General features: G+C 39.6%; 1 protein-coding gene across 1 annotated transcript in view; it reads right to left on the bottom strand.

Annotated features, from left to right (window-relative positions):
• UGCG (UDP-glucose ceramide glucosyltransferase) overlaps positions 1–26754 on the bottom strand; it is a 36132-nt gene that overhangs the window by 6530 nt on the left and 2848 nt on the right. The window contains exons 2-5 of the mRNA XM_030004782.2: positions 6184–6325; positions 2446–2548; positions 1438–1539; positions 921–1033 (exon numbers count right to left, since the gene is read on the bottom strand). Of these exons, the coding sequence (XP_029860642.1) occupies positions 921–1033; positions 1438–1539; positions 2446–2548; positions 6184–6325 (460 nt within the window). The remainder of the gene's footprint in view (positions 1–920; positions 1034–1437; positions 1540–2445; positions 2549–6183; positions 6326–26754) is intronic.

A 26754-nucleotide genomic window follows, 5' to 3' on the forward strand; every position in this document is an offset into this window, starting at 1 on the left:
ATATGCCAGCTTAGAATAAAAGACAGTTGATTAAATTACATGCCTTGAGACACAAGGAACAAATAAGAAAACTCAACCTCTTCATTCTGCAGAAGAGAACTTACTAAGAAGAGAGAGGAGAATAGGACAGAATGAGTGATATGAAGATGGTGGGTAGGAATCAACTGTTTGCTCTCTCTTCCCACACAAGTATTAGGACACATGAAATAGCACTACAGAAGAACAAGAGTCAGAATGAACAAGGTGGTGGTTCCTGTAACAGATAGTTCTATGGAACTTCCTGGTAAAGACAGTTACAGATGTTCAAAATCTATATGGACTCAAAGAAAGAATGGAAAAGTTTATGTGCGAAATCTGTGTTTACTAAAATACTAATATATTGAGGATTAGTAAGTATACAAGTCTATTTCCTGCTCAGGAAGTCTCTCAGCTGAAAATTGTGGAAAGTTCAGACAGTATTACAAGAAAACAGGATATAAGCCTTGCTTGTGTTCTACTCTCCTCAAAGGCTCTGCTTATAACCCCTGCTGGAAACAAGATACTGTGTGAGCTGGACTTTGCTCTGACTTGCCATGGCCATTTATGTATTCTTTTTCAGACATCAAAATAGAATTAATGGCGCTTTCTGACTAAGCATTAGAATGAGCTCTTCAGTTTTAATAAATTTTTAAAGTAAAATCCATCATTTTCATCCTGTAATCTTTATTGTTTGCACTGTAAACTTAAATGTTGAATCAATGTTCAGAGCACCACAGTAGAATTTTGGAGCATTTAGAAGTTATCCTAGATAGTTTGAAGATGACTGCAGCTGAAAATAAATATTTATTCACGCAAAGGCACTATACAACTTTCAGTCAGCAAGGTCTTGCAAAAAAAAACCCCTCCAAAAACCAAAATGAAAAAATGAACATTGCACTCACCTGTTCAAGGGTAGCAGCAAACCCCTGTCTGTCTGCAACATAGGGAAGCCCGTGGACCAAGCCTACTTTTTCAGTCATTTGATTGGCCATATCTGTCAGAGTGTCTGGCGTTACTAAGTGACAAATGAAAAAAGACAGTTTATTGAGCAATTCTGTCATTAGCAGACTACTGTACAGAGACACTAATTCTCATTCTATTACCAAGAGCACATATACCTTGATGCACAGTATTTTGGAGGAACAAATTTTCACAGTAAGAATAACAGTGATTAACATTACTATGATCAACAGCAAATACAATGGAAACAGTTTGAACAGTTTGGGTTTTTTTAAATGGGATTCTCACCTTTAATTAGAGATTAAACATTTTTATACCATGAAAATATTTTTTTCCAGATTTTTAACTTTCACTTCTACTTGTATTCTCCGTCAAAATAATCTCCAGCAACTGCTTGCCTACAGGTAAGGCAATATATAAGGGCAATATAATAGTCAGCACATTACAACACACACCTACCTCTGATTCCACTATCACAAATCCATATGAGATCATATTTGGCAACTTCATAGCCAGGCATTAAGTTGTTAATCTTGGGGTTGATGCCAACTTTCTTGCCACCTAAAAAATACAAACATCATACACTATAAATAATGTATAATGTTCTTTCAGACTTCAGACTCAATACCCAAAATATTTAGATATACTAACTAAAGAACAGTAAACATTTACCCATCAATTCTTAAAGTCCACTTTTATGAAAAGTATTTAAATTTTAAGTATTCCTTCATGTCTATATTTTAGCTTACTACAATTATGTAGAGAATTAAAAAGGAAAAAGTATTCAAATGATTCCTCAAAACAGCAGGGCAGCAAGGTTAATGTAATTAAAAGGGCAGCAGAGCTATGAAGTTGATTACTACATTCTGTAAAGCAAATATTCTCTACCTTTTATTTCTCAAGACTACTGGTTACGACCATTATACTCTACAGTAATTTTAGCAGAAAAATAAAAGAGGAGCAGAATAAAGTGAGACATACTTTTTTGCTTCCAACTGACAGACACAGTCCAGTTTGTGTCATGTCAGAGGGAAAAAAAATTACATTCTACTACCTAGTTCTACTATACCCTCCCTCCTCTAACTCAAATGTAAAGTGAAGAATGAGCCCTACAGCCTCAGCTGATATAAAAGGATTGTCACAGGACCTCAAGCTCAAATTACAGCCACAACTCCAAGTCACTTCCTGCAGATTCAGTTCAGTCCAAAGACAGAATTTAAACTGCTGTTTCAGATTTAGAAGAAAAAAAGTTGTGAGAGGTTGTACAAATCATTATTCCTAGTTTTTTTGGACTGATGTCACAGATTGTGACTACAAACTTACTGCTTTACCCCAAACTGATGACTAAGCTACAGAACCAACATGGGCTGTACAAGACAACTATTTATTTTAGAATACCATCTATGGACTTGAAAACCTAAAAACATTTTACACGTAAGAGTCCCGCCTTCAAGTTGCACTGCTTACCTATGAACAGTCTAGCATCAACATTCGGGTATTTGCCAAGGAGCTTTTTGCAGACATCAATAGCTGGATCATCATGATCTTGTACACAGAGTAGTACTTCATACTAGTAAAAACAAAAATGTATACGCACCCATGTATATTTACACACACACACACCCCTACTATCAATATGGTCTAGGGAATAAATCTAAATAGGGTACCAAACTGAAAAAATAAAGAACACTGTTACAGAATTAAAAATAAAACCAAAGGGTTTGTTTTACAGCTAAATAAGACTATTTTTTAATGCACAAGCAAGTACTTGTGAAAAAAGAACCAAGCCTGTACCCCAATAAACTCTTGTACTGAGGAACATCAGTTTTCCTGTTATCGGAAGGGTTTCTATTAGGCATGAAGCAAGACATCCTGGTATAGAAGGTAAAATTTTTATTTCCACTTCCATTTTTGTTCACATCTGAATCTTAAATCCAGTCTCATATTAAATAAAATTACAGCACACAAAACATTAAAGGAATAATGTTATGATACACTTGACTGCATACCTCTGAACTACACCTTCCTTTCCTTTACTTTGTAAATGCATATGCAGAACAGAGTTGGAAGACAACTCACTGAGACCAGTATACATATACTTAACTGTGCAAAGCTATGCTCAGGAACACACATATACATTAGATATGCATATATGTGTTCCTCATTAATAGAATAATCGTTAAAAAAAATCAAGAGGTATGGGAAAACTGTAATTGTTTCAGCAATCAAGCTACACGCTTGTTACATGAGCTACAGACAGTGGGTGAAGAAATAGCATTGGAAGAATCATTCAACATTTTGAGACAGCTTTGCAAGCTTTGATGGAGGTATTTCTGTTTCTGCATTAACAGCAAATTCCTTGCATATTCCTTACTTGATATAACCTTCCTCTCGCCCTGTTAAAATTACTGAACTATTACAAGAAGTTACGAGAGCTCCAACCCAAAGAACAAAATTCAGAAAATGCAACTTTCTGATCAAGATACCTAGAAGCCATTTCTGCAGTCCAAGATTTAAAAGTTCATTCTCATTAAAAACAATTTTCTTGGACCTCATTTAATATAGCAGTTGTAAATAAGAGTCCCATCTAGTGATCAAAACAGTTCTTATTCTCCCTTATACTATTCTATCACATCACTAAACTTTATTTTCAGTAAACTACCTAAGCAAAAAGTAATCTGAGCTTCAAAATCTGCCTGTGGGCTTAATGATGACAATCTCTGATGTTCTTGTATGAAATACTTCTTACTGAACAACAGAAGACATTAAGTTAAAGAAATACAATCTTTCAAGAAAAAAAATGGTATTGTTAAACACAAAACTCCCCAACAACTAACTGCATTCAGAAGATTGTGGAAACTTAAAATCATTAACCACTAAATAGGAGTTGCTAAGACTTGGTCTAACACTACAAACTATCAGACAAACACATCTCTGCCTCTCAGAATGCAAACTCAAAGCCAATTTGCCTAAAGAGCAAGCAATATTTGATTCCTATCATTTTACCAGCATGGAAAATGTAATTTAAAAGGTAAAAGATCTGTCTCATTAAGCAGACAGGTCCTTCTGCCACAACAGAACAATCCCAACAGCACAAACACTGTAGAAATTACCAACTGAAGAAATCAGTTCTTTATTGCTCATCCAATTAAATACATAAAAGAACAACTATTTTTGCTAGTAATTAACTAATCTTCAATCCACAGTTGCAATGACACTTTTATATCCATGTTCTCCAAGAAATTCAACCAGAAATAATAAACAACTTTGACATTTCAATATTTGAAAACAGAAAAATTCATAGTAAATGGCCTTTGTATGCAGTAACAAAGTAAAGAACAACAAAATGTATGACTAACTCAGAAGAAATACCAAGATGCTTATTTACATAACCATTTCAATCAGGTTCATTTGGACATAACATGAATGGAAAGATTTCTGCCAAAATTACGATATGCACAGTAGGTAAGAATTGTTCACTGATAAAAATATTACATGTAAGTCCTACTGTTTAGAAGCTACATAACTGACTTCTATGCAAGACAAGATTATTTCACACATGGGGTATCACAGAAGAGTATCAGAGAATCAGTATCGCTGTAGATTGAACTCAGCTTCACTGGAAAAAGTTTTAAGATTATTCTTTCCTAGTAATTTTTCCCTGGCAGCTGAACTTTGAATGCCAGGCAATACTGTTGTTCTAATTTTTGTGGTGTAATGTCAATCTCAAATGAAGTATTTTTGTAGTTACTGTACAGAAGGATCATAGGATCTTGCTTGTACTATATAATCTGTGTCCCAGTAAACTGAACCATTCATACCTCCATTTTCACTCTCCTTGGGAAAAATATGATTGTCACTATTGTTACCTGAAATTCAGATTTGTGTGGAGTAGCAATTTTTTAAGATTGCCACCCATATGTATAGTTATCAGAAGTAAGGGTCAGGACTACCTTTCATAAAGCAAGATCCAGCATAACTGTTTTACTGAATTCTCAAACTAATTGTATTTGTAGTCAGATGTTTTCAGCTGCATAATGTTTTGATGCTTATTATAGTCATAAATTAGCTTAAGATATTGTTGCAGCTTCTTTGCACTGCTTGCAGTATTGGCATAGACAGCATGCCTCAAGTATACTTTAAATTTACCTTGGCCACACTTAATTTTTATTGCACTTTTGTTGAGTCAAAAGGATTCAGATGTTCATGCCTGAAGCTTTTCAAAAGGCTCCAAGCTTCATTACAGAAGAACTATCCAACTTTTAATAAGTTCCAAATGGTGGGGGTTTTTTGGTTTGTTTTACCTTGCCTACTTAGGAGTAAGTTTAAAGCTCTCAGTCAGAATATACAAAGGAAACTCACTGTACAGCTTACACATACCTTTGACCTTTTATAACTGAAGCAGCAGTGCCAGAAGCAGTTTCGAGAAGAATTGAGAAGTTTTAATAAAAGTAAATTACAAGTTTTAGAATTCAGGAGATATGCAGTAGAAAATGCAATCTTTCTTCCATCCACAGGAGCATACACCAAGTAGTGAATGATGCAGCAAGCATTTGCAGATTTCTCCTTTAATTTGTAAGCTCCTTAGAACAAGGACAGCTTCTGACACACTTACCACTTACATTACTTAATACTTATATTACAAAGTCAAACAGTGGTCAACAACAAATATAAGCTTTTATTAACTTATGTTTCCCAACACCAGTAAGTGGCTTGGAGACTACCATACATACCAACAACTGGTGAGGTACACCACCTCATCCCTGAGCAATTCTTCTTCAGATGAGTCATCAGGAAGAACCACCAGAAAGTTTCAGGCTATCAGTTAAGTGTTCTCTTTTAGAGGATCTGTTACAGAGTAGTAGTTCATTGGGAAGGGTGTCTGGTCTCTCAAGTGATCTTTTATAGATTGAAGGGTTTGATACCAATATAAACACCACAATACTGGAATAACGATTAAACAAATCTTAGTGAAGTGTAGAGTATGTTTCATCCCTAAGTCTTGGTCATATTCCTTTATAGACAGCTCTTTAAGGAGGAGTAAGTTTTGTTTGCAACATCAAAAATGTGTAATTATGCATTTGCTGTGGAAGGAAGAACAATCCAAGACATAATCAAGTTGCATAGTTCTAGCCCAAGCTGCTGATACAACTTTTGGAGGCATGGGAGGAAAAAAAAAAAAGACACACTAAACAGTATACATACTTTTGGATAATCCAGTTCAAAGAAGGTTTCTAAGTTGTTGATCAGGTTAGGATCCACACCTTTTAACGGCTTTAGAAGTGAAACACCAGGAAGCTTGCTATATGGCTGTTTGTCTGTGGCTTTCTTATTGAGGTGGAGGCGTCTGTAAGGAAAAATAACATGTACCACCATATAAAAAAAATAAGCTAGAGAATTCCATTCAAAATAGAGTGAGAACTAAGAAAGCTTGGGAGTTAAAATTGCTGCAAAAAAAAAATTAGTTTTGGTTGTAGAAACAACAGCTATTTTTATATCTGACAGTTGATGTGTCAGACACAATGCTTAAAGAACTCTTAGCATTGTATGTAGGTTAAATTCAACCTTATTCAACTTATTAGACATTTCAGATTAATGCATTTTGCAGTATGCATTTTGAACAATAAGAGTATCACTTTTTTCAAACTGTACAGGAGATAAGATTTTTCTGCCTTCCTCCATAGCATTAAAACTCATAGTACTGTAACAGGATAATCAGAAAAAACAGTTTACTGTAAAAAAGACAAAACAAGAAAAGGGTCAGGTGGTTTTTGCTGCATTAATTTATGCAAAACTTAGAGCAAGCTGAAAGCACAGGGGAAACAGTTGATCCTCCTGATCAATTTGTTAACAAACACCTCCAAGAAAAGGGTAAGATCAATTAACTGTAGTATAAAAATCCTAGAAACTGGACATCAGGCTGGGTCAGAAGCATAGATAAACTGAGAAAGTATTTCAGTCACTAGTATTTCAGTCACTAGTATTTCAGTCACTAGTATTTCAGTCACTAGTATTTCAGTCACTAGTATTTCAGTCACTAGTATTTCAGTCACTAGTATTTCAGTCACTAGTATTTCAGTCACTAGTATTTCAGTCACTAGTATTTCAGTCACTAGTATTTCAGTCACTAGTATTTCAGTCACTAGTATTTCAGTCACTAGTATTTCAGTCACTAGTATTTCAGTCACTAGTATTTCAGTCACTAGTATTTCAGTCACTAGTATTTCAGTCACTAGTATTTCAGTCACTAGTATTTCAGTCACTAGTATTTCAGTCACTAGTATTTCAGTCACTAGTATTTCAGTCACTAGTATTTCAGTCACTAGTATTTCAGTCACTAGTATTTCAGTCACTAGTATTTTCAGTCACTAGTATTTCAGTCACTAGTATTTCAAGTCACTAGTATTTCAGTCACTAGTATTTCAGTCACTAGTATTTCAGCACTAGTATTTCAGTCACTAGTATTTCAGTCACTAGTATTTCAGTCACTAGTATTTCAGTCACTAGTATTTCAGTCACTAGTATTTCAGTCACTAGTATTTCAGTCACTAGTATTTCAGTCACTAGTATTTCAGTCACTAGTATTTCAGTCACTAGTATTTCAGTCACTAGTATTTCAGTCACTAGTATTTCAGTCACTAGTATTTCAGTCACTAGTATTTCAGTCACTAGTATTTCAGTCCACTAGTATTTCAGTCACTAGTATTTCAGTCACTAGTATTTCAGTCACTAGTATTTCAGTCACTAGTATTTCAGTCACTAGTATTTCAGTCACTAGTATTTCAGTCACTAGTATTTCAGTCACTAGTATTCATCACTAGTTTCAGTCACTAGTTATTTCAGTCACTAGTATTTCAGTCACTAGTATTTCAGTCCACTAGTATTTCAGTCTTATTCAGTCACTAGTATTTCAGTCACTAGTATTTCAGTCACTAGTATTTCAGTCACTAGTATTTCAGTCACTAGTATTTCAGTCACTAGTATTTCAGTCACTAGTATTTCAGTCACTAGTATTTCAGTCACTAGTATTTCAGTCACTAGTATTTCAGTCACTAGTATTTCAGTCACTAGTATTTCAGTCACTAGTATTTCAGTCACTAGTATTTCAGTCACTAGTATTTCAGTCACTAGTATTTCAGTCACTAGTATTTCAGTCACTAGTATTTCAGTCACTAGTATTTCAGTCACTAGTATTTCAGTCACTAGTATTTCAGTCACTAGTATTTCAGTCACTAGTATTTCAGTCACTAGTATTTCAGTCACTAGTATTTCAGTCACTAGTATTTCAGTCACTAGTATTTCAGTCACTAGTATTTCAGTCACTAGTATTTAGTCGTCACTAGTATTTCAGTCACTAGTATTTCAGTCACTAGTATTTCAGTCACTAGTATTTCAGTCACTAGTATTTCAGTCACTAGTATTTCAGTCACTAGATTTCAGTCACTAGTATTTCAGTCACTAGTATTTCAGTCACTAGTATTTCAGTCACTAGTATTTCAGTCACTAGTATTTCAGTCACTAGTATTTCAGTCACTAGTATTTCAGTCACTAGTATTTCAGTCACTAGTATTTCAGTCACTAGTATTTCAGTCACTAGTATTTCAGTCACGAATATACAAAGTAAATTGACAATCATGTAACAACTCACTAACATGAATGTTTAATCCTATACTCCTGTGTGGATGAATGCAAAATTACGTTCTGAAAGCTTGATGGGCCAGTATACAATCAAATTTGCACCACATAAATTATATACGTATTTACTTAACTGGAGAAGAAGTATTTGCTGAAACTTAAAATTTGCAAATTAGTGTATATACTTATACTGTAGCTCTCTAACTTGCATAGTAGTCAGATTGAAAGAATATTTTATTGCAGCATGCACCTAATGGTATCAATTCTTAATTTAAAACTTTCACACTTTAAAATTTACAAGATGCTGCCTCAAAAAAACCCAAACATGGGAATAGAGTTGCTTCATCCTGGTTAAATGGTAGAAAAAGTCAAGTTCCTAGGAAGTGTGCTCCTGAAGAATGTGTTTGATCAAGTGAAATTAGTGAACTATGAAGGAGCTCCACTAAAAGAAGAGATTCCAATAGTTCTCTTAGAGTTATTTTTTCCTGATACAGGACAGTGACATCATGTTTGTTACCTCATCAGCCTCCCCCTCCCCTAGCACAATCCCTTCAGGCAGGTTTGCAGCTGGACACCAGGGGCATAATGGTGTTACAAAGAATAAACAATGGACTCACTAAAAAGACAGAAGGGCAAAGCAGGTGATGTCCTTGTACTGAGTCCAAGCCTGGGCAGTGCAGAGGTAAACTGAAATGGTCTTGCTGAGCAATTAATAGCCAAGGGACAGTCAGACCAGAGTAAGAAAAGCAATAGTTCAAATAGCTACCACAGACAGAGATTTCCTTACCATTTTTCACAAACATAACAGCAAGCAAGGGCTTTAGTGCCAATAAGGAGGGATAGTCTCAAGAATGCAACTTTGACCAGGAGGAACAGAAGGTAGATAATGCAAGGGAAAAAAAAGTACCGCATTTAAAACAGACTGTAGCAATGCATATAGCTTTGTACAGAGACAAAAGCCTTGTTGAACAGGAAATACAGAAGGAAGTGGCAGAGTAAATGGAAAAAGGTAAAGAGTGAAAGGATGAAGACAGACTTGAGGCATGACTGTGATAAAGAATAAGGACCAAGTGATAAAACTGCAGAATCTTGCAAGGCATCATATTACAAACCATGCTGACACATAGGCTTTTCCTTATGTAATTCAATCACCTGCATAATCCTACGCATGATGTGAGAGAGGGAAACCTTGCAAAGCATGCAAATGAGGCATGCAGCATTATCAGAATCTATTCAGCTATGAAACACCATACACTGAGACTTTTGACAGAGTATGGCTCAGTATGGCAAGACTGTCTCTAAGATGGTATCTTAAAAATATGACTCCAGTTAATGTTCTATTCATAAAGCTGCACAGAAGTGGGAGCCTGCCATCCTGAAAGCACTGTGGTATTGTGACACTAACGTAAAACAATTTCCATGCCAGTAATTGCAATGCTCTGTTAGACTCTATGGAGCAAGAAGCAAATTAACAGTAAACCAGAACATTTTACACTGAGAATGACTATTCATGAAGTGGCATATTCTGAAGACTTTAAAAGTTACAATTGAAAACCTACCATCACCAGAGAAACAGACCAACCATTATAAAAAATAAGTTACAATATTCAAATTAAGGCTAACTTTTAACATGGAAGTCAAAATAATAGATTAAATTTAAACAACATCAACATTGTTGATGCAGGTATGTTCTAAATGAAGTTGTGTGTTACAGACCATGCCCCAAAGTCTCCAAAGTAGAGGTAACATGAAGCAGTAAGCTGGTATTTTTGAGCACTAACTTGTGCTTACAGTGGTTCAGTTCTCAGACAGGTGTTGTGATCATAGTGGTCTTTGTCACCAGCAGGTATGACAAGTACAGTTCAAAGTGATAAAGGAAAGCAATCCTTTCACAAAGTTTGTATCATATATAGAATATTATTTTGCACTGAAGTTAGCCCAAAGCGGTCAAAAACACTAACTATACAGAAGTATTTGCTTAAGGCATTTTTTCCTACCTCTGCCTAATACAGTAATCTGCAGAAAACCACTACACCAAGGAATGTATGAGAACTTTGAGCTCTGAAACAGATGCTGGCAGAGCACTGTTTAAAGGCACTTTCAGATCCTGTGTGTGAAAGGCCAGTAGCAAGGTTATCTGTAAGCACTTTTGCACCTACATATATTAAATGGGTCAGCCTGCAATCCCTAAATAGTGAAACTGTGACATTCCTTCTAGGCAGTCTGGTGCTGGTGTACATAGGTGGGGAAAGAAAAAAGCAGCAGGATGCATAATGGCTGTCAGGAGTTCAACTATCCTATATCATGTAAGAGGCATCTACAAAATTTTCTTAAACTTAGTTCCTTAACATGGTAATAATTAACCCACAGAAGCAACTGTAATCTAGATTTCTTCTCTCAGCAGAAGAAAAAAGTATTTCCAAAGACAAAATCCAGACTACTGAGTTATGGCTGCCCAGTATACTACATGATGAATTCTTGCTAACCTGTATCAAATTAAGCAACAAAATTTTTTTTTAAAGGCCAAGACTACACTTCCTCTCCCCACCTCATTAAGGGCAGGAGAATATTCTAGCAAAAATAAAAGCTTGTTACAGTAGACAGACTGCTGGGTCTCTCAGCAGAGATAGTAACATACCTTTGTCCTGAAGGGCAAAGGAGTCCAGGAAGGCTGGACGTTCTTCAAGAAGGCAATCCTAAAGGCTCAGGAGCAGACTGTCCCCATGTGCAGGAAAAAGAGCTGGTGGGGAAGACCACCAGCCTGGCTGAACAGAAAGCTTTGGCTGGAACTCAGGAAAAAAAAGGAGAGTTCATGACCTTTGGAAGAAGGGGCAGGCAACTCAGGAGGACTACAGGGATGTCATGAGGTTATGCAGGGAGAAAATTAGAAGGGCCAAAGCCCAACTAGTACTTAATCTGGCTAGCGCCATAAAAAAAACAATAAAAACCGTTTCTATAAATACATTAGCAACAAACAGAGGGCTAAGGAGACTCTCCATCCTTTATTGGATGCACTGGGAAACACAGTGACAAAGGATGAGGAAAAGCCTGAGGCACTTAATGCCTTCTTTGCCTCAGTCTTTAATAGTAAGACCAGTTGTCCTCTGGGTACCCAGCCCCCTGAGCTGGAAGACAGGGATGGGGAGCAGAATGAAGCCCCCATACTTCAAAGGGAAATGGTTATCGACCTGCTACACCACCTAGACACACACAAGTCTACAGGGCCCGATGGGATCCACCAAGGGTACCGAGGGAGCAGGCGGAGGTGCTCACCAAGCCACTTTCCATCATTTATCAGCAGTCCTGGCTAACCGGGGAGGTTCCAGTTGACTGGAGGTTAGCAAATGTGACACCCATCTACAAGAAGGGCCAGAAGGAGGATCTGGGGAACTACACGCCTGTCAGTCTGACCTCGGTGCCGTGGAAGGTTATAGAGCAGATCATCTTGAATGCCATCATGTGGCACGTACAGAACAAGCAGGTGATCAGGCCCAGTCAACATGGGTTGATGAAAGGCAGGTCCTGCCTGACTAACCTGATGTCCTTCTGTGCCAAGGTGACCCACTTGGTGGATGAGGGAAAGGCTGTGAATGTGTCTTTAGTAAAGCCTTTGACACCGTTTCCCACAGCATTCTCCCGGAGAAACTGGCTGCTCGTGGCTTGGACAGGCATACTCTTTGCTGGGTAAAAAGCTGGCTGGATGGCCGGGCCCAAAGAGTTGTGGTGAATGGAGTTAAATCCAGTTGGTGACCCATCACGAGTGGTGTTCCCCAGGGCTCAGTACTGGGGCCAGTTCTGTTTAATATCTTTATCAATGATCTGGACAAGGGGATTGAGTGCACCCTCAGTAAGTTTTGCAGATGACACCATGTTGGGAGGGAGGGTTGATCTGCTCAGGGGTAGGAAGGCTCTAGAGAGGGATCTGGACAGGCTGGATGAATGGGACGAGGCCAATTGTATGAGGTTCAACAAGGTTCAGTGCCAAGTCCTGCACTTGGGTCGCAACAACCCCATGCAACACTACAGGCTTGGGGAAGAGTGGCTGGAGAGCTGCCTGGTGGAGAAGAACCTGGGGGTGCTGGCTGACAGCCAGCTGAATATGAGCCAGCAGTGTGCCCAGGTGGCCAAGAAGGCCAACGGCATCCTGGCCTGCATCAGAAATAGTGTGGCGGGCAGGACTAGGGAGGTGATCGTCCCCCTGTACTCAGCACTGGTGAGGCCGCACCTCGAGTGCTGTGTTCAGTTTTGGGCCTCTCACTACAAGAAAGACATTGAGGTGCTGGAGCATGTCCAGAGAAGAGCAACCAAGCTGGTGAAGGGTCTAGAGCACAAGTCTTATGAGGAGTGGCTGAGGGAACTGGGGTTGTTTAGCCTGGAGAAAAGGAGGCTGAGAGGAGACCTTATCGCTCTCTAAAACCAGCTGAAAGGAGATTGTAGCAAGATGGGGGTCAGTCTCTTCTCCCAAGTAACAAGTGATAGGACAAGAGGAAATGGCCTCAAGTTGTGCCAGGGGAGGTTTAGATTGGATATTAGGAAAAATTTCTTCACCAAAAGGGTTGTCAAGCACTGGAACAGGCTGCCCAGGGAAGTGGCTGAGTCACCATCACTGGAGGTATTTGAAAGACATGTAGATGTAGCACTTAGGGACATGGTTCAGTGGTGGACTCAGCAGTGCTAGGTTAACGGCTGGACTCAATCTTAAAGGTCTTTTCCAACCTAAACAATTCTATGATTATACATTCATAGATGGAATAAGTTTTTATTTATATATATCCGAGTCATAAATTCAAGACAGCATTTGGCTTGGGAGCTACAGTGCAAGTTTTTGCCTGCCTGTGAAGGCAGGAGGGAAGGAATCTACACAAGCAGCCATTGTCATAGCTCCAGTCTACCCCACCAGGAAGCAAAACAAGACACTTGGGTGTAGAGGCAGAGAGAAGCACAAGAGGACTCTGCAATGACACTACTAAGCCTGAAAAACACACTATTATCAAGTATTTATTTCTCACACTGCTCTACCCAGGTTTAAGCACACAGGCATACTACTGGGCATTAAGAGGCCTACTACACTATTACTCCTTTTTAGGGAACTCCTAGACTTCAGATACATTTGAAAATTGTAAAACAGATCAAACAAAAGCCAACATCACCTGTGGCCACAGCCCCTTAGCAAATGGACAGAATTATTGTTAAAGCAAGAACTAAACACCTTGATCCTGTTTTCAATCTTTTTCCCCCTAGATTGGAGCTTTATAACATACAATCAGAGACTGCTTTGGGTTGGGAGGGACCTTAAAGATCATCTAGTTCCAACCCCCCTGCCATGGGCAGGGACACCTTCCACTAGACCAGGTTGCTCAAAGCCCCATCCAACCTGGCCTTGGACACTTCCAGGAATAGGGCATCCACAGTTTCTCTGGGCAACCTGTTCCAGTGCCTCACCACCATCACAGTAAAGAATTTCTTCCTAATATCTAATCTAAATCTAATCTTCCTAATATCTAATCTTTCAGTTTAAAGCCATTACCCCTTATTCTATCACTACATGCTCTTGCAAAAAGTCCCTTTCCAGCTTTCTTGTAGGCCCCCTATAGATACTGGAAGGCTGCTATAAGGTGTCCCCAAAGCCTCCTCTTCTCCAGACTGAAAAAAAAACCAACTCTCTCAGCCTGTCTTCATAGGGGAGGTGCTCCAGCACTCTGATCATCTTCATGGCACTCCTCTGGACTCACTCCAAGAGGTCCATGACCTTCTTATGCTGGGGGCCCCAGAGCTGGACACAGTACTCCAGACAGGAGTCTCACAAGAACAGAGTAGAAGGGGAAAATCACCTCCCTCGACCAGCTGGTCATGCTTCTCTTGATGCAGCCCAGGGTACAGTTGGCTTTCTGGGCTGCAAACGCACATCACCAGGTCATGTTTTGCTTCTTGTCAACCAAACACCCCCAAGTACTTCTCCCCAGGGCTGCTCTCAGTCCACTCATCACCCAGCCTGTATTTGTGCTTGGGATTGTCCCAACCCATGTGCAGGACCTTGCACTTGGCCTTGTTGAACTTCATGAGGTTCACATGGGCCCACCTCTCAAGCCTATCAAGGTCCCTCTGGATGGCATCCCTTCCCTCCAGCATGTTGACCACACCACACAGCTTGGTGTCATCAGCAAACTTATTGAAGGTGCACTCAATCCCACTGTCCATGTTGCTGACAAAGACATTAAATTGCACTGGTCCCAATACCGATCCATGAGGAATGCCATTCATCACTGGTCTCCACTTGAACATCGAACTGTTGACTGCAATTCTGAGTGTGACCATCCAGCCAAGTCCTTATCAAACCATACCTGAACCAGTTTAACTACAGGCTACTGCTCAGAGGCACCCCCCTCTTTCCCTCTTTCCCCTCTTTTTCTGGGACATGCTGTGCTTGTCAATGGTGCTGACATTTGTCTGATCCCACAGTGACATAGTTGAGATACTTAAACCACCACATAACTATTACCCCATATGCAATGTTAGCATTTTGTCAGTTTAACTTAGCAAGTATACAGTATGAAAGGATGTGGCAAGATGATCATGCAGCTTCACTAGAAGCAAAGATCCCCCAGTGCTCCTTCTCCACTGTGCTGCCATCAACACCAGCCAAACAAGACATCATGCTAGTATTGATACCCATACAATCCTGCTTCAAGTCACTCACTTCACAGAAAGCTAAATCTGGCTTTTTTTCCTCCCGCTTCAGGTTGTCTTCTGCCGCATTAGAGTTAGGGTGCCTTAGGGAAGGCTGCAAAGAAGCTCCAGAGCATGTTCAAGAAGGTGGCTGTGAATGTGCTGCCAAGATCACGGGAGAAGAGGAAGAACAGGATCTCCTTCCTCCTCAGGCTTCAGTGGGCTTCCAGAGGAGCCAAGTTGCCCCTGGATGAGCAGCATAAACCCACTCACCATGGAGTCAGAGGAGGACCAGTGTCAGCACAAAGGAAGCATCAGGGGCACAACACCTTCTGCTAGAAACATACACAGGGATTAGGGTCAGGCCCCTGAAAACTCTTTCACAACAAACCCTGCATCACAGTTTTCCTTTACAGCACTCACTCCCTTATAGTTTGCTCCCTTCCTTTGCCTGCCAGAAACAGTTAACTAGAACTAATTACTAGTAGAAAACACTGCCAGAGTTCACAAGTAACTCTCGAAGTAATACTTAAGGCATGCCACTCTTCTACCTCTCCTGGCTGAAAGGAATAGATTGCCCCATAGAAATGTGCTGGTGCCAGTTCAGGACACCTTTGCTTGGCTGCTGGCCTGGGTCAACCCATCCCACCAGCCAACCAGTGTTCTCAGGTAGGCAGTCTTCCCCAACCTCCATTCTTGCCACTTGCTTACATCCAATTCAACAGCCGTATGGACACAGGGCAAGTCAATCCACCCACCCAAGTTACACAAGTGTCAGATCCAACACCAGGGAGGAATAGAAATGCACAGCTGGGAGCAAGTAGAAAGGACTAAGAGGAACCCCTAATGTCACTTTTAGTATGACAGCAATTGTAATTAAAAACAATTAACATGTCAATTGGACTTGATAAAATGGTCAGAGATAGAGGGAAGTAGACAAGTCTGAGAGAAGGAAATGGTGGGCAAGATTCAGGTGCCCACTTCAGAGCACAGACTTCTTGTGGCTGTCTGCCAGCAGAGACAGTCAGAGGTTTGTGCATGCCTGCAAAAAAACTGAAAACAAAAAAATGTAATCCTACTGTTTGCATACTAGAAATTTATGTTGAAAAGCATGCTGCAATTGGTTAGTGCTTCATCGCATGCCAGCTGAGGGCAGAAGACAGACCAAACATTTCATTCACTTTCAATGCATATTTTCTCCTGTATTACACATACCCCACAGACAAAACAAAGAAAAGGACCTTAGAATGTAATGCACTGAAATCACAACGAGTAGTGGAGAGGAAAGGGAATGATTTAAAAAAACAACCTTAAAACAAGCTCCAAGAGTTAAAGCTTTTCTGCAAAAAAAACCCAAAACAGTTGAATTAAAGGTCATGAGACAGAATTAAGAAAGAGCCTAGGTTGTGATCATTCTCATTTTTCAGAAGGTAAGTGTTCTCAAAAACCAAACATCAATTTGCTCTTCCAGTTTTGGGAAGCAGTAGTTCGATCAGTGGCTAGTAATAACAACAAACAAAATCATACAGTGCAGAACAGCAGAAATCCTGCCTAGTGCTACTTGACATTTTGAATCTGAAATCTTCATACACAGCTGAAATTCTTTAAGAAGCATCTTCCAAATGTTATCACAAAAGTCATGTTCAGTAGATGTGATCCATAACTTGCTATAGCCTTTTTTAAAAGGGAGGGAGAGAAAGTAGGGATTTTAAATATGTTTTAGAGTTTTAAGTAGAAAAAAATCCCTTATCTTTCAGGAAGAAGAAAGAGCAAACACTACAGACCTCAACTTAAAGCCAGCAAACACTCCCTTTTTTTAATCAAGAAATTCCTCTCCTGCTGCCCTCCCTGCCCCACACCTGCACAATAAAGAGAAACAAACAGGCTCCCATACAATAGGTTGTAGTTAAACCTGAAGTAATGGTAACCCTTTTACTGTCTGAACCCTAGACAGTTTACAATTCAGCAAGCTGAAATGAAACATGCTTAAGGAAAACAGAGCAAGTTGCCTACAACACAGCCATTACTGCATCATACTAAGCATTAAAACGAACACATGGTTTTTTCTTGTAGTCTATCTGCAGGCTGCCATCAAAATAGCAATTCATTCCCTGTTTCTGCTTTCCCACACCCTCAGCCTACTGGTGGCTATAAAGCAGTCAGCACCACAAGATAAATTGGATCAGCCTGCTGATCAGAGAACTATCCCACAGAAAAAGCTAGCTTGCTGATCTGAGTCACCACATAGCCACATGCTCGCTAAAGGCAGATTAGAATGGCAGAAATGTTTAGAAAGGTGTAGGGGTAGGAGGGGATTTGGATTATCCCTTTGTGCATCAAATCAAGAGCCACTGAGGCACAGAAATAGGAATGCTTTTTGATACAGACCCCTTGCAAAAAAACATTATGCAACTTCAGAGAACTGCATCCAGCATAATTTGTGTTTTATTTATGAAAGCATCTCCAGTGGCTGGCAGTAACTCTGGGCCAGATAAACCAACCACAGCAGAGTGCTTTTAGTACAGGATCAACCCCTCAATGTTAAGTATTGGATCTTTTAAAACATAAAGCTTTAGAACTTTTGTACTGTGAAACTATTCAATTTGTTTTTCTGACTTGTATTTTGCAATTCTATAGGATTAAAATAGCTCAGCCCTATTAATTTCATAAGGCACAAGTTTAAATGACAACACCATTAGCTGAATTAAATAATGTGCTTCCTGCAGACCCCAGGTTGCTCCTCACTGCTCCCTTTGTGCCAAAGATCTCTGCTACTCATCAACATTTTCCAGTTTCTTCTCCCCAAAAGCTTCCAAAATAGTTAACTGCCAGTAACAGAATTATGTTAATGACTAAACAGAAACTACATTAACAAATCATAAAGCAGATACCATGCTAATATTTTTTTCTTACTTTTCAGTGGATGACAGGCCATTTTTTATTTAATTAACTCAGCTGCAAGTGTTTCCAGAGTACAAAACAGCACGCCACTGAAGCAGAAACCTTACTGAAACACCAATTCACGAAAGTTTGAACACACAGTCCCAGGCCCTATTACCCCCAGCTGGCTTAATAAAAAAGCTGTAAACCTTTGCCTGGACTACACAATTGTCAGTGAGACAGTGTCACTGCCCTTGCACTGCAAATGCCTTGGAGAGCTTGAATAAGTCTCCTATAAGGAATATCAGAAACTGAAGAATGCAATTATAAAAGAACCTGTGAAAGAAAATGTTAAGTTAAAGTAACACTTCTACACTCAACACCATATTTGGCAGCATTTCAGAAGGGCAATTTTTTTTAATGTTTCCAACACATACAAACCAGAAAAACTGACTTCATAAATTTCACCTGTCTTCTCTCTAAAAAAAAAACCAACCCAAACAAAAAACACCCACAACACAAAACACTTGGCTCATAGACCCTCCAAAAAGTCATTTACCTCCCTGACCACTACACAATCTACATAAAACAATGTGCTTGGAAATGCTGTTATGAAACACATGTATCATCTCTTAAAAATGCTTAAAAGGAAGTGTGGAGTACCTTAATTTTGAAACATCCCATTAGTATTTCAAAAGATTAACAGGTACAACCCTTGACACTATTTCAACTACATCATACTGTGCAGTCAGTACAGCAGGGAGGGGGAAAAAGCAGTGAAAAACCCCACAGACTCCTGCAGCCTAAAAATCCTGTCTCCTCCTCCCTCTCCCCTAGCCCATCACAGAGATCTATGAGGATGAAGGCAGGAAGAATTTCTCACTTTCTAGTTGCTACTCCTGTTATTATTAACACTCAACAGTTCAAAATATATGTTCTCATGAAGATGATGAGTCTGAAAGTTTTCTACCTCTTTTTAACCCAGAATCTTACTTTAGCAAGGCTTGCAAGAAAAATGCATACCCATTTAAGTAAAAAAGTATTTCAGTAGAAAGTGCTTAGGATACCTCCTCAATAACAGCTCAGTACCTTGACCATAATCTGAGTTTCAGCAGCTTGATTATTCTGTATCTAACAATGTGTGCATATGACTAGAGAATTCATAATGAAGTGTAGCACACTACCTATTATCAAACTCAAGCACCAGTCACCTGGGAAGTCATTACTATACAGGCATATTGAACCAAGACCTCAAGACAAGCACTTTAATAAGAATAGGACACTTACAAGCAACGTAAAAATGAATGTTTAACTTCATTTACAGACTCCTCCTTATGGACTGTCTGCTGACAAAGTTGAGATGAGCCCTACCATGGGGGAAAAAAACCAACCACAACAGTCTTTGGTTTACAAAGGTGTTTCAGAAGAGGAGGACAATAATTCAAGTGGTCTAAACCAGACCAAACCAGCTACCAGCACAAATTGGCAACGAAGATACATTATTAGTTATCCCACTGTTTAGAAAAAAAAAAAAAGTTGGTCCACTAGAAGGATCTATCAAGTGTTCAAAAATTGCATTAAGAGATCCAACAGTTCCAAAGCAAGAAGTTACAAGTAGCACTGCCAAGATAGTACTAATCTTTCACTTAGTACAATGCTTCACTTTGGCTTTCTATCTTTGTCTATACTTGTAAACATGTTTTTACCTTACTTGTCCAAAGGACAGAGTAAGGCTTTCTTTATGCATGTTACAACTTCAATAATTTGACTCAAGGTATGAATTCACCCAGGCCAATTATGACAGGGTATAGTCTAGCCTAGGTCCTCATCAACTATTAAAAGCAACATATTTAAGAAAATGCAAAACTATTTGCCTTGCAATTAGCAAAAATAAAAGCTTTTTTTGATCTACAGCAAAACATGTCTCAATAAAATAATCATTTATTTTAAGCTATAGTCTTCAGTAAGATGCAAAACTAATATTGTGTCAAACCCACAGACCCCCATTTCAGTTAAAATAAAATGTAAGAATCCCCGTGAACTCTGACACCACTATTTGGCATTACGCAACTCCCAGGGAGTGATGGACACAAATGCTGAAGAGTGCTCTAGTAAACCAGTAAAACTAGTTACATACTTAGCATGCCACAGAGCAGTTCTGACAAAGGCTTTAAAAATTAATTTGTGAAATTTCTATCATCTACCACTCTACTCGCCCACCTTAATCAAAAGTTATGCCTCTATGGAAACATAGTTCATGTAAAACCTCAGTTTCTTTAAACGTCTTTGAAATCTTCATATCCTTACAAAAGCTGACAAAAAGATTATATTCTTCCTCATCCTACTGTTCAGCTTCTTCCACTCCAGCTGACAAACAAGGCTGCATGGGTTTTTTTGCTTTCCAAGAGCTCCACATGCTCCACTAACCCAACCCATTTCATTTCCATCTTACATACTCTAAATCTTGCAGTCTTTTATCCTCCCCTTCCATGCAAATGACTCAAACAGATGTGGTTTGTTTTTAAAGCCCACTTGTCACATCTTTTGCACCATCTTCCCTCCTTTCAACATAGGCATACCATCCGGTCTGCCACAATTCTTCTCCTTTAAATCTACACTAGACAGTCTTTAGTCTAGGCTTTAGTTCCTTGCATTCTGTTAAATCATTCATGTTCAGAGGTGCTACTACCATACTGTCACCTCAAAGTTTATAGTCTGTGTCTTATCCTCCTGACACACTACTAAAAATCAGCCTTCCCTAACTGCCTCCAATATTATGGGGTTTCTCTCACATTATCACTCTCAGATTTCTGGTTCTGCACTGTTTTGCTTTCCATAATTATTAATTCTGTAATACAGAAACCACAATCTTAGTATAACTAACTCAAAAGTTAACTCCTGGTTTCTCCAGATCTGTCTTCCCCTAAAGATTACCTACATTTAAGTCTTGTGACTACACAGTGACAAGGTAAATTTCAATTTGTTTAAAATACAAAACATACACAACTTATATCCTCCACACAACCTCCTTCTCAGTCTATCACTCTGTAACAGTCCAGGCCTGGGTGTCACCTTTCACAAAATCACAGAACAGAGGCTGGGAGGCATCTCTGGAGATCAGCTACTCCAACTCTCTAGCTCAAAGTGGTGTTAACTAGAGTAGGGTGCTCAGGACCACCCAGTCATCCTTTCATGCCTCCAACGATGGAGCCTCCACGACCTCTCTGGAAAGCCCATTCCAGTGTTTGACCATGAAAGTCTTCTCTTGTTTAAAACAAGTCTCTCATTTGAATTTGTGCTTGTTGCCTCTCATCCTGTCACTGGGCACCACTGAGAATAGTCTTGCCCCATCTTCCTCAGACCCCCACCAAAATCAGGTAGGTACACACACTGATGGGATTCCCCCGAGCCTTCTCCAGGCTGAACAGTCCCAGCTCTCAGCCCGTCCTTGTATGTCAGATGCTGCAGCCTCACCATCATCTCTGTAGCCCTAAGCAAGACTTGCTCCAGTATATACATGTCTCTCATACTGTTGGCTTTCTTTGCCACCACAGGCACACTGCTGTTCATACTCAAACTAGCATCCACCAGCAGCCCCAGGTCCTTTTCTGCCAAGCTGCTTTCTAGCCAGTCAGCCCCCAGCCTGTGCTGATGCATGGAGTTATTCCTGCCAGGTGCTGGACTTGGCATTTTCCTTGGTTGAGCTTGATGACGTTCATGTCAGACCATCTCTCCAGCCTGTCCAGGTCCCTCTGAACGGCAGCACACCCACCTGGTATATCAGCCACTCCTCCCAGTTCCATATCATCAGCAAACTTGCTGATATGTCTCATCCTCCAGGTCATTAATGAATATGTCAAACACTATTGGCCCCAGCACTGACCCCTAATGATTTTGGGCATCTCAAACTTAGCATCCCTTCAGTGGTTTCCACCTTCTATCACAAGCTATCATTATCCTATCTAAGCACTGTGCATAGAGCAAACTGCTGAAATTTGGTCCAGCTTTGAGCAGAGGGTTGGAACTGAACCTTCAACAGGCATTTCCAGCCTGAAGCACTCCGATTTCCTTCACACTGCTGAAAAACTAACTGACCCTCACCTCTGCGTTTAAGTTGTTAAAGTCTCAGCCACTTGTGTGTTTCCATACCCTGTCATTTTCCTGTGTTCCTCCCCAGCAACTGTACTTGACTTCATATCTTTGCATTGCTATCCTTCAGATTTGCCTCTGCTATAACGCTGAGTAAAAGCAACCCATCAAAGTTGTATGGATGTAACATTCATAGCAAGTACCTTCAGGTTTCTGCATAAAAGTAGGGTCCATCCTCAACGCATAGATTACTAGAGACAGGGTTACTGAGAGAAAGAGCAAGGAAGATGAAGCTTACCCAAGATCAAACAGAACCCTCACATAACTTTCCATGGTTCTCCAATGTCATAGTTCGTGGCCAAACATACAAGTCCTTTTTTTTGCTTTTAACCCTCTAAGAATTTTTGCAGAAAGATATTGCTAATACAGATCATGAGCTTGCTCCATTCCCTGTTCCACATATACAAGATCACAGACAACAATCTATTGTTAAAGTTACCAACACTTTACATCAAGCTTGTCATCAGCTACATAACTGGTAAAAAGATTTACCTTGAGGTAGACAACCTGTATGGAAAATTTCAGCATGAGTAGTTCAAGTTCAATAACTATTCAACTACGGAGTGAAGACAAACCCAGGAACAGACATGGCATTCTGCACGTGCTAGACATCTTCCAGCTATTTCCTGGAGAAGCTTCAGTACAATCATACTTCTCACTTTTCTGTTTTTGTTCATCAACAAGAGGGAGGGGTGCCTCTAATCTCAGAAATAAGTATCTGCATTATCTCCATCAAAGTCTATCAAAACGTTAGTTCACTTATGCCTGGTAACACTTGATAGTAATAGGCAAGTTCTCTAAAGATCACCGTTTTAAGTTAGGTGTACACTACATCCCCTCCTGGCTCCTATCTGTGACAAGACTGCCTCTGAAGCACTTCCACAAACCAAGAAAATGCAACCCTATGATGGCAAAGTGATTTAGTCAATCTATTGCCAGACACTGACAGTGGAAAAATTAAGACAACCCAAAGGAAGAAAAAGCCCCACCAACAAGCAAAAAATGTCAAAAGGAGATGACAGAAGACAAGCAGATAGGTCAGAGAACAGAGCAGGGTAAGCCTGGACACAAATCATGGACTGAGCAGCAAGGGAGGGACAAAGAAAAACAGGGTGAGAAGACAATCAAATAGGGCCAAGAGAAATAGAATTGTTATTTTCTTAAGAATGAAAGGTCATAATTACTATACAGTAACAGATTATTAGCCAAAAGATCAAAATGTCTTCACATAACAAAAAAAACCAGAAGTCAAACATTGGCTATGTGTGGTTTTTTGTTTAGGTTTAGAAGCTGTGTTCAGAAAGCTCTTCAACATTGCAGACGTATTTCAGGAAACTTGAGTTTTATGCATCTGTGCAAACTGAATTTCCTCCTTGTGTGCATATGCATTACACTAAGGCAATTAATTACCTTTAGTTACATTCAAGTGTTTTCTTACATTTATATGTTTCTGAAAGTCTTGGGTTTCACCCAGCAGACAAGGCACAATGGGCCCAGTTACATCCAAATACCACATGAATGCAGAATTCATTATTTCTTCATTGACTACTGTAACTCATACACAATTAAATTTTAAAAAGCTAAAACCAGCAATATGTTTATCAATTAAGTGACATGCACTACCCTTCCCACTTCTACCTGGGAACCAAGACAATGAACAACCTCAGTATCAACTGACTGTAGATGTCTTTAAGAAAGTGATTTACATTACATGCTATAGTTAGAATTGCCACTGACAAATGTTACAAGAACAATGGAGACTCAAAACGAGAACATGACTCCATGAGTTCAGTTTTGTAGACCAGGTGAATAAAGCAGTAAGATATAAACAGCTTAAGAGATTTACCATATATTTTCGAGGAACTCTGGCAGAGGCAATGCTGAGTGCAAGTCACCAAAGATTGAATTTGACTTCCTTAACTTAAAAGCCATTTTATTGTCTCTCCTCAGTTCCACAATAATCTTTACAATACACACCTCTACTTGGCATTCAGGTTGAAATAATCATAACAAAGTGAGAGAGTTATTCAGAGAAAAAAAAAATAAAACCTTTCATTTTTAGACTGAAATCTGAAGACATAGTAGGGAAACTAAGATCAGATTGATTATGCTTAAGTATGGCATTTTCTAGGTTCTGCAGGCTTTGCTTGCCAGCTTTATTTTAGAAAGAGGCACACCATGTTCAGAAAGCTCCTATCATTATTAAACGACAGCCATCTATTTTGAAATACAGTTAAAACAGCAAATCCACTGCCACAGATCTTGCTAGCCAGTGATTCAGAATTACAAGATGTGTTACAGGGCCATAAACCCCAAGAAATAAGCTTTAGTTTCTGGGTTTTCATGGTTTCTTTTTTTTTTTCTTTTTTCTCCTTTTCCCTGATTTCACAAGACTTCTGTTCTGCTCTTTGCATGTGATTAGAATGGAAGTTAGTAAGAATCATTAAGTAACTATTTTAACAGACAGCTAAAATATCAACATTTACTCCACAGTTTCCTGAACACCACTTCAGCCAATACTGTAAGACTTTTTTCCCCTATTAGCACATCATACCCATGGTCTTCCATTTCAGATATAGCTATAATTTGGTTTTAGTTCTGATAGTTTATTTTAGTTGTCCATACAACTACACAACTTCAGATGGTTTCAAAGTCAGTGTATCAGATACTGTCTCCAACACCAAACTCTTCAGTTGGTGGCTCAACTCCAACTGAAGAGCCTATATGCAAGAATGGAACGGAACAGTCTTAGTCAAGGTCCCAAGTTGGGTATAAAGGATAGCAACTCAAACAGGTCAAATATCACAGCCTTCGTATGCAGAGTAATACATGCAAACTCCATTTTATCTAATTACTAGTTATAAAAACCTGCTATTTGGTCCGTGTTTATTGCATTTACTTCACTGACTCAGTATTACTGACAGCGCACCAAACTAAGACCCATTTCATAATCACATACATTAGACAATTTATAAAGATTGGCCTTTTGACTTAACAGTGTGGCTATTTGCATTTCATTGCTTCAGCCCACCTGTTTTTTTTATAGGAGTATGAAATCAGCCCATACGACTATATACTTATTTATAAATAAAAACCATTCATAGTGGGGAAGGGCAGTAGGGGAAAGAGGTGGCAAGAACCAGATTTTGCAAACGCACTATGGAGGAACAGACATTCTTCCTCAACTGAAACCTTGTACAGTACCTTAGATATCCAAACCCTACATCTTTTAAAGCAATTACAGCACAAACCAACACAGCTGAAATGCTGTCATGACCTTAAACCTTACAACTGCTGACAGCACTCCAAAACATAAAAACTTACTTTCTTGAATAATCGCATTTATCTACTTAATTCACACACAGTCTAAGTATTTTGCTAAATCAAACACCTAAAATACCATGGGGAACCACAGGAGGAGGACTCCCTAGGCCACAACAGCTTTGCTTATATGTTTCAATCTTTTCTTAGTACTCCAGTGGCACAGATCAGCCCTTCCAACTCACCAGTTCAGCATTACTAGATGCAGTGCAGATAGAGAATAAACAGCCCCTACCCCAGCAACTTTAAAAAATGTTAAACCAACAATACTGTCCATAAAGAGAAAACAGGAAGACTAATTAGTGTTTCATCTTTCTTCTTCACTTCCTGTAACAGGTACAGTGTAAGTAGTTTTCAGTATATGACAAGTATCACACAATTCTGCTCTAATACTACGTCCTCCCACTGCCATCAAAAGGAATTTGTCTGTAAGTGGAGGCCCCTTCATACCTCAGCAGTCTAGGAAAGGGTGCAGTGTGCTGTGCCTGCTGTCCAGGACCAAATAGTCTCTATGAGATAAGGGGCACTAGTAACAGGGTCCAGCCACCAGAGTTTTCAGGCCATGGCATTAACAATCACCATCTATCTGGGGTCCATCGCTTCCCTATAAATGCACTCCAGCAGTTAAAGCAAACAGTTGATTACCTCCTCCTATTAATTCACTTCACAGCGTTATCTCACTTGCAGGACCAGGCCACTCCTCCACATACCATTCCACCAGACAACCCCACAGCCCTCCTCCCTTGCACAGGGCAGAGCTGCAAACAGGCTGCAAACTCACCAGAGCAGTGCTTTCTCCAGCCATCAGCTATATCCCACCAGCTCCAGTTTCCCAGCACCACCACAGCCACTGCAAGGACATCTCCCTGGGATGGCTGCTGTAAGTGTCCAGCATTTCTTTAATTTCACTACAAGCAAAGAGCAGCTGCATGGTGACACTAAGGGGAACAGCAGTCCTGTTTCTGCAGATCTGCCAAATCACTGCAACTGGGGCACCTCCTCCACAACAGCCTGCCAACCCAGCACAGCTTGCAGTTTGGTCACTTCAGTGCTACCAGCTGCTCAACTCCAACCAAGGGCCTACTTTTCACACTGAACACTAAATACTCCTGTTACCACCAGCCC

This window comes from Aquila chrysaetos, chromosome Z (assembly GCF_900496995.4).
Source record: "Aquila chrysaetos chrysaetos chromosome Z, bAquChr1.4, whole genome shotgun sequence".
NCBI lineage: Eukaryota > Metazoa > Chordata > Aves > Accipitriformes > Accipitridae > Aquila > Aquila chrysaetos.